The 16,603-nt window shown below is 34.7% G+C and overlaps 1 protein-coding gene across 1 annotated transcript; it reads left to right on the top strand.

The window, feature by feature from the left end:
* Window positions 1–9,893: 9,893 nt before the first annotated feature.
* Window positions 9,894–16,437, top strand: LOC147533155 (CDPK-related kinase 5-like). Its single transcript, XM_086645596.1, has 11 exons — window positions 9,894–10,881; window positions 12,387–12,517; window positions 12,722–12,763; window positions 12,905–13,013; window positions 13,517–13,595; window positions 13,713–14,009; window positions 14,096–14,208; window positions 14,831–14,938; window positions 15,036–15,098; window positions 15,204–15,371; window positions 15,847–16,437. Exons 1-11 carry the CDS (start codon window positions 10,276–10,278, stop codon window positions 15,985–15,987), a joined length of 1,857 nt encoding a protein of 618 aa, XP_086501722.1. The 5' UTR covers window positions 9,894–10,275; the 3' UTR covers window positions 15,988–16,437.
* The last annotated feature ends 166 nt before the right edge of the window (window positions 16,438–16,603 follow it).

Genomic DNA, 16,603 nt, shown 5'->3' with positions numbered 1-16,603 from the left:
TTATGCTTTTCTTCCTATATATTCTATCTCAAAGACACATACACTAATTATTGAGGTGCATGTGTACTATTTATCATGGTTCAACTATTCTTTTTAACCTAAAAAAAAAGATTGAGAATGTATGTTTTAATTAGTCATATGGAAGAACACACTTCAAATCTCATGTTTCAATAAAAGACTCCCTTTAGTTTCCATCAGATTTCCCATTGTGTTATTTGATCAATAATCATTATGAAACTATGCATAATCATTGGACTTTATATCGTGTTCTTTGATTAATAGATGAAGTCATGGTGATCAATGTCTCACCACAATCAACTCAAGGCGTAAAGACAATCAACACATATCTTAGAATTCCATTCAGGTATAAGTCATATCATCAAATGATGATTTGCATGTGTTATACTCAGGGGCGTGTTTGAGGGGGTGCTGACAACACTAGATCCTCTCAAATCACAAGATTTTCTCAAAGAATAAGAACCCCCTTAATACCAAATTAAATCTAATAATTTGATAAACTAAAATTATCTAGAGTAACCTATTAGCATAGTTAGTAAATATCTTGTATCTCAAGCATAAGGTCACGAGTTTAATATTCTCCTTTGTCAATTTTTATTTATTTGCTCAACTCATTGTTATCCTAAACTATTAGTGACAACAACAACTATTAGTTATGGATAAACAATTAGTGTAGTTTGAATGCTTAAAGACTAGTTATGTAATTCAACAAATATTGTTTAATTGTTTGATTTTCTATTTCATGGAAGGAATGTAGTATATATGTATTGCTAATGCTTGTAAATGTTTGAGAGCAAAAAAGACACATCTTAGATTCATCAAATATAATATTTCTTATCTAACTTGATTCATTTTGAATTTTAGTTAAATGCATTACATGTAAAATCAAAAATTTATACCTTTAACATTATACTCGCGATGAAATAGATACAGTAAGTTTTATTGTTGGAATAACAAATTCCAACAAAGCTTACCGACGGTTGGCCACAAACTATATGTTAAACAAAAAAGTTATTACATATATATCAATGATAGAGACTGATAAACCAATGATAGAGAGAGAAAGAAAGAGGGGCTAAAATGAGATTGTCAATGTAGTAGTCTGGTCACCAATCCAATCAGATAAAATCAACCATAACTTTAGATTCGAAGAAGAAGAAACTTCAATTTTTACAGAGAAACTTATTGCAAATCTAGTGTTAACTTATTGCAACAGTTTGTAATTGTTTGCAAAAGATTTTCAAGCCAATTTGCAAAGAAATCAAACAATAATAACAGTCGAGAATAACTAATTTTAGGTTTTATAAGAACAACTGAAAATGGATTTGGACTTTGAAATGTATTTCGAGAATTAACCATCAACAATTTTCTCAATCCGCTTAAAGTACTCAAAATTTAACATACAAACTAGAGAACACAAAATTTCTTGAAATGATTAAACATATTTATTTTAAGTTTTAGAGATTTGAAAATCAACAATTATGCTTCTATAATAAACTAATTGAATCAACAATCAACAAGTAACTCTTCAGCTCTCCCTACAATCAACAATCAACAATACTAAATCTAACTTCCAGGGTTATTATTGTCATATTCTTACATTAGATAAATTACAAAAATACCTTAGGGAGTTGAGACTAGAAACGTTAATTGATTTTTTTAAATGAAAGGAAAAATTTATTAGGGGGATTTGACCAAATTTCTGCAACCAAAATATAAAACTAGCTTACAACAAAGTATTGTCTAAAGCAAAAACCAACTCGACACTCTAAAAATTTAAAATTACTCAGGTGTCATTTCCTAGATGGATGATTCTTTTTTTTAATATTTGAGTAGACGATTGTGGTCATCGAGAATAATCTCAAATTAATATTGAGTTTCATCTTCATATATCTTAGAATTAAAAGTTACATCGTCTTAAGACGATTCGAGTTAGTTTACCCATTTTTTGGAGATTATTATTCAAGATTAGTTGTTTGGACATGATTCATCTAAAGGTAGTACCCATTTGATACTTGTGAAAATGTTTGATGTAAAAACTATTTTTTCTTGATGGGAAAGAAAATTAAGATTTTGTGATGGGAAATTAAATGGTTGCTCGGGCTTTTAGGTCATGCCTTATCATTTTTGGCTTGATCTCTCTCTCATCTTGTATGCCCGACAACGACAGAGAGCAAGCCTTCGGAAAATTAACATTTTCTTCTTTTTGGTATTTCCGCTTTCTTCCTTCAACAAAGTCAGGAGCGCCAATAAGATTTTAGGGGTTAACCAAATAACTTTTAGCAAAAGGTGGGGGCGCGCTTTACCAATAACATGTGCCTATAGAACTTCACACCTTAACAGACAACGAGTTCTGCACGACCAATGACGTTCTATAAGCTCCCCTATTATTTAAAAGGCACCTCCCCAAAACCAAATATTGTGAGAGTTTTATTAGAAAAGGGTGGGGGTGCTATAGCCACACCAGAGGGTGCCTACAGAACTTCCCACACTAATTTGCTACATTAAGATCAAGCCCGATCAATTATCGTCTTTCATCTACGGGGAATTTATATACCGCTTAATCCCACTAAGAGCATCTCCAATCAAGATTCAATATTAAAATCTTAAGTGTCACCTAGGCTTTTAGAGTTTCTTATAGAAAAAAAACCCTCTTCTATGTAAAATTCAATTGAGATCTTAAGATAATGTGGAAGCATTTAATTTTGAGATGTCTCAATTACAAACACTTTTGAGAGTCTTAAGTGTCTCACTTTTGAGCGTCTTAAGTGTCCTAATCATCAAATTTAATTTTCGACCAATAGAAAGTCTTTCTATCTCAACCACTTTTTCTTATTAAATGTATGTGTGACATGTGTAACTATTAGAATTTTTGAGTGTCGTATTAGAAAAAGACTTAAAATAGAGACATTCAATTTAGCCATATAGGAAAGAGAGTATCAATTGAGACTTGACACATAAGCCAATTAGAATTTTTTTTGAATTTTACATTGGAGATGCTCTAACACTGCTTTTTGCCCACTTACACTCACATGTTAGTTACACAAATTTTGGTCAAAATCTCTTTCATCTTTGATTCTACCGTTTGACTTCTTCCTGGGAAAAATAATCTTTGTATTACTACCACCATATTCTCTATTTTTATCAACTGGAGAGAGAACTGGAGAGAGAAAAGAGGGATTATAGAAAGAAAAAGTAAGAAGAAAAAGAATAACTGTTGTAGTAGCGGATTGACGAGGGAGGAAGAAGCAATTTGCAATTTGGCTGATGAGTGGGAATAACTCGTGACTTGGTCAAAAGAAACAAATATGTTGTTTGGGGCGAAGCCCTCAAACATACTGAAACATTACCAAATCAGTGGAGGACGCGTGGCTCTCACATGAAAAAGTTTCAAATTTTCAGAAGTTTGAAGTTTATTCCGTCAAACTCAAACGTTTATGATTAGGTCCCTCCACAAAACTTAGATAATCACCTCTAGAGCTTCTGCAAACGACGGCTAATTATGCAAAAATATATAGTTCAAGGATGAATGGGACCAATGCTCCTTAGTCCTTACTTTTAAATAGGTCGACATTCCAATTTTGATGTACCATGTAAGCTAGTGCAAAGGGTAATCACGTACGCCATTCGTCATGCAAACGAAACATGAGGGATCCAAAGTTGGATCTAATTTTTACCAATTTGTTGATGGTCAAAAAAGGGCATGGAGTGAGGAAAGCAGAGAGAGAGAGAGAGGACAACTTTATAAGGGTGAGTGGATGTTTTCACTTTTCAAGGAGCCTAGTCTCATCTTCTGAGTCACTTGTTTGCCTCTCTTGGTCTAACATTATGAACAAGCAAGCATTCTTTTTTGTGTTGTAAGATGAACAAGCAAGCATGGCTTGCTTTCCTTTTTACCCTTTTCTTCTTTATTTGTTGAAAAGTGAAAACATGTCCATTTATTAGAGGACAACACCTCCTTTTATTGTAGTAAAATTTGATTTCTCTTCAACATTTTAATGATTATGGACGGGGTAAATTAGATAAAACATAAAGTAGGAAAAGAGAAAAGAATCTAAGTTCATACTACTAAATATTTAGTGGTATAGCAACCTTACAACATCTTACCGTGGTATTATGAAAAATCAAGATTTTGTCTTCCTGTTTTAATAATAACAAGGATACACCTTACTGTGTCTTTCTGAAATAAATACAGAGATAATTTTTATGTCTAAGAATAATACTGTATATGAAACAGATTAAAAAGTAAAAAACAGTATAGTTAAAACAAAGATTAATTAATAAGGTTAGAGAGAGAGAAAAGCCGAGTCGAGTTGTCTCTTTCCTTAAGACTGTGAACACCCTGGTATTAGTACTAAACCCAGTAAGATGTTTGTCTCCCAGAATACAACGGTTGTACCTTTCAGTATGACGACTAGAGTACTTCCTTTTTTCTGAAAGCGTGCGAACTTAGAACAAGCAGTAAGAACGACATATGAATTGACTTCTTAAACTCTAAATGTTCTTCACTTCAAATGTTAAAATTTTCGTATTTTGTTTGCTGGATTGTATTTGGTATTTATAGAAGTATTGGTGACACTTCAGACAGGTGCCTATAGACGAATGGATGCTTCCCAACAGTCATATTTGACTGTTGGTTTTCGGGTGCCATCTTGACCGTCAGATCTCAACGGATCTATCAAGATCTTGCGCCTTAAACGCCCACCGTTAGATCATCAACAGATCTATCTTAAGGGCGCTAATCATCCTGACCGTCAGATCAAATCTATGACCGTAAAATCAAAGGCTCCAATCGCTCCTCGAGACGATGCGTACGTGCAAAGTGCAAAGTGCGGGCGCCTCTAAAACGCCCTAAACGCCCATTCGCCCAAGCCGCCCGTGCGCGTGGTGCAAACCACGCGAAACACCTTTCCATTTCAACCAACATACCATAAATATATGGAAGATTTTATAAGGAAATAAAACATTTCCTCCATCACAAAAGTGGTACTAACTCTAAATCCCGGTTTAGAGTTAATAGTACCAAAACCAAACTACTTTTGTAATAACTCACTCATACGGAATCGGATTTGGACAAAATTTGAGTCTAAATTCAAGAACTCGACGAGACGAATCCAACGAGACGTCTTTCTCGAGATTCTGGTGAATATAGATACATCAAATTAAAGAAAAACCGGTACAACTGCTTTTGAGTTAGGTACCGATTCCAACACATACTAGATGAAAATGTGACAATGTTGTTTGTTTGAGGTGTTACTTATATATATCCTAAGTGTATAGATAAAAATTGTTTTTGTTATAATTGTTGGAAATATTCTCTCTTAGTTCAACGAGGATTACATTTTTTATGGAGACCCCACTAAAAGGAAACAATGGGTGGTGGTAGAAAAGACATTTAAAAGTGAGTTTGGGGCGGTTATGAGATATTTTGCAAAAGGGGCAAAGTAATGTTCCAAGTGGTGAGTTTGGAGCACAAATTTGAAATTTTTTGAGTTTGGAGCATTGACTAACTTTGATTTAATTTTTCATCCAAAGATAACAAAAACTAACTTTCTAACTTAACATTCCATCCAAAGATAACGGAGGCTAACGGATGTTACTGTCAATTTTTCATTACTGTTAGATTCTAGCATCGACGACTCACATTATTTTGCATCAAATGGTCGGAATTAACTCATAGTTTACGACCAAAACTTTTTCTTCTGTGGAAGAAGTCCACTTTTGAACCAATGCAAACTCCATTATTTTCATATAAACTTTTATAAACTACTTAAGTTTAGTACAAAACACTAAAAAAAGTTACATGATTCATCCATATGTAGCATTCATCAATTCATTAACATGAACATAACCTTCATTCAAAAATATTGAAATATTTATATAACGTTCCCAACACTTTGTTCACATTCATCCATCTAGGAATTTAGTTTTGTCAAAAAATTACAACCGTAAACTCTTAAATCAAAGTAACTTAGAGCATCTCCAATGCAAGACTCAATCTTAAAATCTCAAGTGCCACTTAGGACTTTAAAGATTTTTTTTGAGAAAAAATCTCTCCAATACAAAATTCAATTGAGATCTTAAGATGATGTGGAAGCATTAAGTTTTGAGATGTCTCAACTAGAAACCCTATTTCTGAGATCTCTTTTGAGAGTCTTAAGTGTCCTTAGTCATCAAGTTTAATTTTTGGACCAATAGAAAACCTTTCTTTCTCAACCACTTTTTCCTATTAAATGTATGTGTGATATGTGTATCTATTAGAGTTTTTTAGAGTGTTGCATTGGAGAAGGACTTGAATTAGAGATACTCAAGTTAGCCACATAGGAAAGAGAATCTCAATTGAGACTCAACACATAAGCAAAATAGAGTTTTTTTTAAGTTTTGCATTGGAGATGCTCTTAGCTCGTCCAAAAAATAACAATCTTTAAATCAATTAAGTATCTTTATGTTATCCAAAATATCAAAAAATATAAGAGTTACTAATCTAGTTCAATCATCGATCATAACAATTTTTCTCAGCAAGTCAGGGTTGCATCCACCTTAATTACTAACTTTGGGGTCTCTTCTTGATGAATTGATGAATTGATGGAGTTTGCATTGGTTTAAAAGTGGACTTCTTCTACAGAAGAAAAAATTTTGGTCGTAAACTATGAGCTAATTCCGACCATTTGATGCAAAATAATGTGAGTCGTCGATGCTAGAACCAACAGTAATGAAAAATTGACAGTAACATCCGTTAGTCTCCGTTAGCTTTGGATGGAAAGTTAAGTTAAAAAGTTAGTTTTCGTTATCTTTGGATGGAAAATTAAGTCAAAGTTAGTTAATGCTCCAAACTCAAAAAAATTCAAATTTGTGCTCCAAACTCATCAATTGGAACATTACCTTGCCCCTTTTGCAAAATATCCTTTTTTTTCTTTTGTTGAGAGGCGATTATGACTCTTAAGTTTTCTTTGTGATAAAAGAAACAAAACACAACAAAAAGAGCAAAAAGAAAAAAAAAAGAGTAGAATTGGGTATAAATATTCCCAAATTTTTCATAGCAGACAATCTACCTTTTTAGAAGACTATATATATTCTTAAGCACTACAATTTCTTGACATCGGATGTTATTATATGAATTCATAACGGAGGACCTCCTTGTTTTTTCCACTTATACCAACTAAAGTATATCAATTAGGAAACTGCAAGACTTAGTATCGGTCCCCCTTAGTGTTCCCTCCAATATTTTCGTAAATTTCATGACAGACTTAGTTAGTTGTACCTGAGTCAGGACAGGACTTAAGGCACTTAGGACAATCGTATCAACCTTCCTAGTTATGGGTTTAAGCGGCGGACCTCTTTAGGATTCAACTTCTATGTTGACTAGTTATGGGTTGACTCGTTGGATTTTCACAGACGACATATAACTTTGTATTCACATACGACATACACGCATCCTTTTTGATGAACTCTTCTAATTTTTCTAAGAACAATTTGCAACAAATAAAACATTGTCAAATCTAATCACACAATTGTTATTATACATAATTAATCTATTTTTAGTATTTATTATACATTATTAATCTATTTTTGGGTACTTATTGTACATTTTTTGCCCAACAAAAAAGCCTCTTTTGGGGATTGAGTTTTGGTTGACATGGGAGGTCCAATCTGTTAAAATACAAGGATGTCTAGTTGAGTGTGTTGGTTAGTTTAATACTTTGGTTATTGCTTAAACTGAAAGTTATATGTTTATAAAATGAAGAATAATGACAATAATGGTTTCTGGTCCATTGCTTGTTCCCTGCTTCTTGTAACCAGGCTCTCATCAAGGATACAAACCTAATTTACACATTATAAAATTTAACTTGTATTTTAATCAAAAAAAAAACAAATATAGTACTATTATGGCCTAGGGTGTAACAATATATTCCTTTAAATGCACATTCCATAAAGCCTTGTTTAAAGCAAGGAAAGAGAAAAGTATTTACCTCTCTGTGTACTGCATCTTTCATGTGAATATCCGCATAATTTGCAGGTTTGGTCTACATCGATTTCAAGTAGACTTAAAATTACAGACTTCATGTATAATAAAAGGTAAAAATGAGTTTTTTTTTTTAAGTTGAAAGAAGGTAAAAATGAGTTTTTTTATTTATTAAAAGAAGGTAAAAATAAGTTGCTAATTGACACTGAATACGAGTTCGAACTTCTGGTTTTTTGAACACAATCCACAATTGTACTCAATTACTCTTTTTACTAGGTAAATTTTTATTACTGAAAATTTAATTATTCGTTCATTTCATCTTTTTTTTATTGAGTAATTTTAAACTAATTTCCAACCGAATTTTACTAAAACAAGACAACCTCTCAAAATTCCTAAAACTATTAGCACATAAAGAATGAAAGTTTATTATGAAACTTAAACTTTTATTTACTTTTTGTATCTCACATCTTCTATAAACCTATTAAGTATAATTAAAAGGCTAGATCTCTTCTACCAAAATTTCGAACAACCGTGATGTTATGCCTGACACGAGTCCTGACTAAATCCCGCGGGGTTGACGTGTTGGGCCAGGATCTTGATAAAGAAAAAAAAATTACTTTCTCTTTCTAGATCCTGGTCCGACACGTCGGGCAGCCGTGATTCAGCCGGAACTCGTGCCGAACATATTGTCGTTATTCAGTTTCAAATGAGGTTACTTTAGGGTATGTTTGATATATGGGAAAATCACTTTAGAAAAATCGATTTTCCACTGTTTGATTGGAACAAGAACGCGGGAAAGTCGATTTCTCATGGTAAATAAAGTGGGGAAAAGACGTGATATTTTTTCCTACACAAGGGGGAGGGGGAGGGGGAGGGGGGCCGCTTTCTCTGTCTTCCCGTCTAAGACTAAACTCTCATTCCCATCTCTTCTTCACTCCAAACTACCATACCATCTTTTTTTCTCTATAAACTCTCATATCCATCTTTTCTTCTCTCTAAACTCTTATATCCATCTCTTCTCTTTCTAAACTCTTTCAAATCTCAACAAGATAATTGCATCTAGGGTTCATAAAATAAAGCTACAACAAAGGTGAAACTTTTATTTTTATTCTGTAAATTAATAGGTAAGATTAATGAGTTCTAAAGTTTCAGACTCAGGGGATCTAGCCTTTGAGCAGATTCTTCAAGCAACATAAACAAAGCACTAATTTATCAATTTACTCAAACTGGATCAAAACTCAAATTGTATCACCCTTAGACTAGAATTTCTGATTCAAACTCACGTACCCCAATAAAATGAAGCTTGACGGTTAATTTAACTCGTTCAATTGAATCAGATCTAAATCTTGGTTTGTTTGACATGTGAACCTATATTAAATCATGAAGAGACAATTGGTTCAACCATTGGACCTGCTAGATTCATGCACTGGGAAATCTATAGAGAGATTTATAGATGATGAGTATGATTTTTCCGCTATTAACGAATCAATAAGGTCTCTCTATCTCAATATGCTCTCTCTCTCTCTCTCTCTATCCCGATATGCTCTCTCGCTACCAATCTACGTTAGTCGTTACAAGACATTGGTACATCATGAAGATGTGATAAGCACGATAACTGCCTAAGTTCAACCATTAATGAAAGCCTAAAATCCAACAATACGAGAGATGCCTAAAGTCCGACAAATTTATTATAGTACATTATTTATACCTTTAATAACCCAAGTTCAATAGATCATGAATTCCACCTCCTCTAAGAATCGAACTTAGGACCTCCACGATTTTGGAATTTATGTCAAATACTTTCAAATGCTTGGACAAGCAAGTGTTGACAGACTCTTGGTAATTTTGAGACACGTTTTTTTTTTGGTATTTTGAAGTTAATTATGGTTAAATAGTGTAACAGAGTAAAAACAAGAGTTTGTGTAGTAGCACTCTTTAATAGAGTCCAGATTGCCGCTGCCACGTGGCAGCTGAAATAGTACAACCTGGACCATTTGCCCTGTTGCTAACCAAACTTATCGCCGTTTGCCATCCTCTCTCTCTCTCTCTCTCTCTCTCTCTCTCTCTCAGTTTCTCTCTCTCTCTCTCCAGTTTCTCTCTCTATCTTACTGTACTAGGGATCTGTTCTGAATCAGAGAGAACTAACAGAGAAGGGGGAACTAGAGAAAACCCAGAAGTTCGGTTGATCTAACTAATGAACTGTTTGGGTAAAGTTGCATAAAGGAAAATGTGATAACAATTAGGTTTAATTCTTGGTCTGAGTTTGGTGGTGGGGAAGACAAAGAAGAATAAAAATGGGGCTTTGCAGCTCAAAACCTTCCCCCAAACAAAATACTTTACCTCCTAAAGAAGAACTTCAACACAACCCTAGTACTAAGAATAAATCCTCTGCTACATCTCCCATTAATGGCGAAAATGGGAATCATCAACAACAACAACAATCCCCAAAACAAGAACACCAGGAAGAACAGAAAGAGGAAAAACAAGAGCAGAAGAAGAAAGAAGAGGTAGAATCAGTAAAAAGATCACCTTTTTTTCCATTTTATAGTCCAAGTCCAGCTTACTTGTTTTCAAAGAAATCATCACCTGCTCATAGTTCAAATTCAACCCCAAAGAGGTTCTTTAAGCGTCCATTTCCACCTCCATCACCAGCTAAACACATTAAAGCTCTGTTAGCTAGACGTCATGGCTCAGTAAAACCGAATTCGGTTCCGATTCCTGAGGGAAATGAGACTGAAAATGTTGCTGGGTTGGATAAGAGTTTTGGGTTTTCAAAGAATTTTGTTAGTAAGTATGAACTTGGTGATGAGGTTGGTCGTGGTCATTTTGGGTATACTTGTTGTGCTATGTTAAAAAAAGGGGAGCTCAAAGTTGCTGTTAAGGTCATCCCTAAATCCAAGGTTGGTTTATTTCTCTCTCACACAGTCTCTAGATTTAACATGAAATTTTGATTTGGTTTGTGTGAATAGATCATACTTGACTTGAGTGGCATGATTGATACTAAAAGAATTATTGGCATAGCTGGTTTTTTCGAACATATTCATGTTCACTACAATATATATTTATTAGGTATTTTTAAGTTTCTAGTTTATTGATCTTGATATAAAGTGAAACTGAGTAATGGGTTGTTAATTGATATTGCTTGTACCTTCAAGATTTAATGTATCATTTTGAGTTATACGGTATGAGTACGATTGCAGCAATAGTAATACAAGCATTTCTCAAGATATGGTATGGAAGTTTGCCCTTTTTATAAATCTTTTAAGAATCGTCGACGAGTAATGGAGCAAGGACTTGGGAATCATAGTGATTTTAAATCATTCGGACATTAAGATGTATACTGTACAAGAACTGTCCTATGTCACTCACGTCCAGGTCTTTACTCGTGCCTGACTAATCCCTGATCCTCGCTTGAAGAAATCCAACTAGCTACACTCTGCCTTGTTGGATCTAAATCCAATTTAATCCTTGAATAGGTGTCCATCTCAGCCGAATACATGTTCATGCGATCCTAGAAAAGATTGTCTGTTTCAACAATTGTGCATTGGTTATGACATGATATCCAAGTAAACCAGCAATTCAGTTAATCTATAATCTAGTATTTAAACTAGATCTTTAGTGTAATTATTGGGCAAAGCTTTATTTTAGTTTAGTATACTGGACTTGAGTTGTTCCCTCTTATTCCTACATATATGTAATGCTGACTAGTTCACGAACAGGTATTAGTAAGATGTAGTCCTATACCCAAGTTGTCCTACTAGCCTCCATACTGTTTTAGCAGCATGCGGACTGTGCTATAGAGTTTCTCGTTGAAGGCGTGTAGCTACTTCTATAATGTTATTTAGTTAAGTTACGAAGTTCTCTAAGAACTCAATCCTTCAGAAGAACGACTCAATCTTTTTTTTTATCTCAACTGCGCATTCAAGGAATAGTTATCTGATACTTTATTAATACTTGAATGACTCTTTTCATTGGAAGACCTGATTATTGTTGTTTAAAGTTATTTTTCTCGGTGTAAGTTAGAAAAGTTATCTAATTCTTTTCCTTGTTCTCCACATTATCCTACACTGGAAAAGGATGGAAGTGTAGTCGCGTACTTCACATAAAAGCATAAACGGGTTCCTGCCAATGATAAAGACCTCTTCCACGCCCCTGAGTATATGCCGGGGCATGTCAATTTATGTTAGACTATTTGAGGAAATTATGGTCGTGTGAAGGAAAAATTCTCATTGGCTAAATTCCTTAGCCAACATTGTTATATACTTTCTGATATATCTTTAAATATTGCGTATGATAAATTGAATTGAATTATTTTCAGTTTTGAAAAATGACCATTCAGTTCATTTATTCTTTTTTGTGTTTCTGTGTGCTGAGCTGATAGAACTATTTTTTTTTTCCTTGGCAGATGACTACAGCCATCGCTATTGAAGATGTCAGAAGGGAGGTGAAAATCCTGAGAGCTTTGACAGGGCATAGTAATCTAGTACAATTCTTTGACGCATATGAAGACAGTGAAAATGTGTATATAGTAATGGAGTAAGCTTTAAACACGCCACTTAAATTTGAAATTGAAGCTGATATATATGGTTGATATATATGTCCTGTCTAATATATGTTTTGAGATTGGCCAACAAAAATCCTTTTTGTGCGTTGTATCTATATGTTCACATGAAAGAGTATTTCGCCTTCATTTCAGCAAGGCTATGAAATTTGATCATGAACTGTTTATTCGTCTTTCAGGTTATGTGAAGGAGGTGAACTTTTAGATAGAATACTTTCGAGGTACTTCTTTTAGTTCGTCATACATTTCATTGGATTCAAATCTGGACTGGATACATTATGAGATGACATTAGTTCCTTACGTTTAGGTTTTTAGCTGTTTAGTTCTCTATTTCTTATAGCATGATTTATTTTGTTCTGAAGGGGTGGGAAATATACAGAAGATGATGCAAAAGCAGTGATGGTACAAATATTGAACGTCGTTGCATTTTGTCATCTCCAGGGTGTGGTACATCGGGATCTTAAACCAGAGGTACAGCTTGACCCATGTTTGCTTTTACTCACATCTCGAATTTTGAGTTTAATTTTTATATTCATTCTCGATTTCTCTTATGATTTTTATATACAAACATTTGAAAGGGAAAAAAGCGGAACTGCCAGGATCGTTCCATTACTAGACTGACTTAGGTGGAAAGTTTTTAAAAGAAGGAATCCGACCGCCTTATGTTTGATTACTATCCTATATGGAGTTTTTACTATATAGTTGGTGTTACCTGATATTTCATGGTCTAAGTGCTGTAAAAAGGGAAGATTAGTTATCTTTTCTGGTTTATTAGATGGCTAGCTAGTTAGCGATTAGTATTCTTTCGGACATAAAACACGCTAAGTTAATGTGATTCCTGGGCGACCAAGCATTTTGTGATGCACGTAATACTGATTTTTTTTTAATGCACAAAAAAAAAAGATTTTCTTCCTTTTTTTACTAACTTGTTTGTGGAAATTGTTATCTGATTCTTGTTGTTTTATGCATATCAGAATTTCTTGTTCACTTCAAAAGATGAAGATTCGCAATTGAAAGCGATAGATTTTGGCTTATCGGATTTTGTCAAACCAGGTTGGGCTGTACTATTGTAACGAATGTTCCTCTTCAAAAATAAGTTAGCTTTCTTTAGGTTTCTTTCGAATTTGTTAGTTCGTAAACAGGTATCTAATGCTTCCAAATGGTTTGCAGATGAAAGGCTTAATGATATAGTTGGAAGTGCATACTATGTAGCACCTGAAGTTCTACATAGATCTTACAGTACAGAAGCTGATGTCTGGAGTATTGGTGTGATATCATATATTCTTCTATGTGGTAGTCGTCCATTCTGGGCTCGAACGGAGTCCGGGATCTTTCGGGCTGTTTTAAAAGCCGATCCAAGTTTTGACGAACTTCCTTGGCCATCATTATCTTCCGAGGCTAAGGATTTTGTGAAGCGTCTTTTGAATAAAGACCCACGGAAAAGAATGACTGCTGCCCAGGCTTTAAGTTAGTTCTCTCTCTCTTGTGGCAACAACGCTGCTTGTATTTTTCATTTTCTGTGTTTTATAGTTCTGATACTCTTCCATGTGTAGGTCATCCTTGGATTAGGAATAATCATGAAGTAAAAGTACCTCTCGACATTTTAACATTCAGACTCATGAAGGCGTATATGCGCTCATCTTCTTTACGTAAAGCAGCTTTGAGGGTATATTTTTCGATAAGTTCTGGTGGTTTTGTTTCCTTCGAGTGGTCTGAAGGTTGGAAATATAACTAGTTATTCTTGTAAATTTGCCATAGAAGTCTTTGGATCATTTGTCAACGGCTCAATCAATTATTTGAATCATTCATATGCATACTTGAGTCTGAATACCATTTTTAATTGGTCCGCAATAGGGTCCGTTCAAAAAAGGATCATATCTTTCAGGGTCTGGTTTTTGACATAAGCTTTTGATCAAATTCAAATATGAAATCTGGCTCGAGATCTGACTTGACTCGAGTAAAGTTTCAAATTTGTTTTCTAACTCTTCTGATTGGCCAACTTGGCTGATGATGGGTCCATTGAGTCCTACAAAAAGTAAATCTGAATTTTGAGCAAATTGTCTAAAATAACCTTAAATGACTATTGTACCCTAATCAGAAAAAGTCAGACTGAGCCGAGTCAGATTCAAACAAGTCAGACTCAGCTGAGTACCATCATAGTTAAGCTTCTTTTGATGCTTCAACAGTTTACCTTTTCTTTTATGTGAAAAATAACTCTTTCCCGTTTACTGCGTCTTTAACTTCATTATTGATGAAAAATTTCTTTTCCATCTCGTCTGCATGGATAGGCTCTGTCCAAAACATTGACGGTAGACGAGCTGTTTTATCTGAAGCAGCAGTTTGAAATATTGGAGCCTAACAAAAATGGTGGCATCACCTTAGAGAATATTCGGATGGTTAGTTTTTCTTTTCTTTAAATTTTAAAATAATAGGATATCAATCTCTTCACCGGATCATTCAGATAAACATATGAGCCATTTCTGTTGTGACCAGGCCTTGACGAAAAATGCAACAGATGCGATGAAGGAATCCCGTGTTCAGGATTTCCTTGCCTCGGTAAATACTGGATTGTGAAAAAACCTTGAGCTCTATTTTTTTCTGGTAGGTCTATTATGGAGTGTCTAACTAACATATTACATTATTTGCTTCAATCTATGGCAGCTAAATATTCTTCAATACAGAAATATGGATTTTGAAGAATTCTGTGCAGCGGCATTGAGTGTCCACCAGCTTGAAGCGCTCGATCGGTGGGAGCAACATGCTCGTTGTGCCTATGAACTTTTTGAGAAAGATGGAAATAGAGCCATTATCATCGAAGAACTTGCTTCGGTAAATTTGATTTCTTTTTTCAGTATTCTTTAGATTAATCTTAGTGGATCTTAATCCATTTGGTTCATAATATTAGGATTACACTCCCCCTTATTTTCTTAAGGAGGCTCCTTTTGTTTATCGCATTTTTTAACGAGCAATATCCAAAGGAGTCTTTCTTAAGTGGATTATTTTCCTTCTTATCTGAGTTTGACTCGCCTGATTCAATTTATCTGAATCTGACTCGCATGAGTCTGACTTGTTTTAGTCAGGGGCGTGATAGTTATTTCTGTTATTGCAGACAATGTTCTCTTAACGCAGACTTAATTATTTTGATTTAAATGAATCCAAAATCAGAGTCAGTCAGACATTTCGACAGTTAGATGCACAAGTCAGAAATCCCAAAACAAAAGCAAACATTTATGAAATTTCAACTGAAGCCAATACAGACTTTTGAACCTAAATTTCCTTATTTCCTTTGATGATGTTGCTTCAGGAACTTGGGCTTAGTCCAAATGTCCCAGTCCATGCCGTTCTTCACGATTGGATAAGGCATACTGATGGGAAACTAAGCTTCCTTGGATTCGTTAAATTGTTGCACGGCGTGTCAAGTCGTACCCTAGCAAAGTCTCAGTAAGTTTGAACTTCAAAACCCGATACTTCAAAGCTGTGTCGACAAAAAATACGAGGAAGATGATTGGATCTGCTCTTTCAAAGTTACTTCTGTTCTGTAAGCTATTTTCAGTTGTGGCGCCAAATAAGGCGCGTCCAGTCACAAGTCACAAGGCTAAAGAATGAATCAAATGTCCGGCAGAAACAGGTGTAGAAAGAAACCAGTGGAGAAGGTGGACTTGTCTGAGTTCTTGATTATAAGTTTGTTTACTGTTCAAAGTGTGGTTCTCGAAAATTCTCTATCTGTCTCTAGTTTATTGTTGTCATGCGGTGTAAAATCTTGTTAAAAGTTGAGTATACTGGGGCGAATGAGAAATGATTCTAGTGGTTCTTTATACTTGAGAGATGGTGTGTTAATCTAATATTGACATGACTTTGTACCAGGAATGCATTTAATCAAGTTATCCTTTTTTGAGTTCGTGTACCTTTATTTTTGTTGTAGCCAGTATTTGTATATATGTGTGTGTGTGTGTGTGTGCGCGCGCGCGCGTGTGCGCGCGCGTGCGTGTGCGCGCGCGTCTGTGAAGGGTTTTACTAGGCTGGAGGTGATGGATTTCTAGAGTAGACCAGTTGAACCTTTA

This window comes from Eschscholzia californica, unplaced genomic scaffold, assembly GCF_041429995.1.
Source record: "Eschscholzia californica isolate CP2 unplaced genomic scaffold, dmEscCali1.0.p SCAF_6, whole genome shotgun sequence".
Lineage (NCBI taxonomy): Eukaryota > Viridiplantae > Streptophyta > Magnoliopsida > Ranunculales > Papaveraceae > Eschscholzia > Eschscholzia californica.
This window is presented reverse-complemented; position numbering and strand designations above follow the sequence as displayed.

What these genes read in the sequence shown, in the direction of transcription:
- LOC147533155 (XM_086645596.1), top strand. Translation starts at nt 10,276, where the DNA reads ATGGGGCTTTGCAGCTCAAAACCTTCCCCCAAACAAAATACTTTACCT. An exon ending in AGGTCATCCCTAAATCCAAG is followed by an intron (nt 10,882 to 12,386) that starts GTTGGTTTATTT and finishes TTTCCTTGGCAG; the next exon opens with ATGACTACAGCCATCGCTAT. An exon ending in TACGTAAAGCAGCTTTGAGG is followed by an intron (nt 14,209 to 14,830) that starts GTATATTTTTCG and finishes CTGCATGGATAG; the next exon opens with GCTCTGTCCAAAACATTGAC.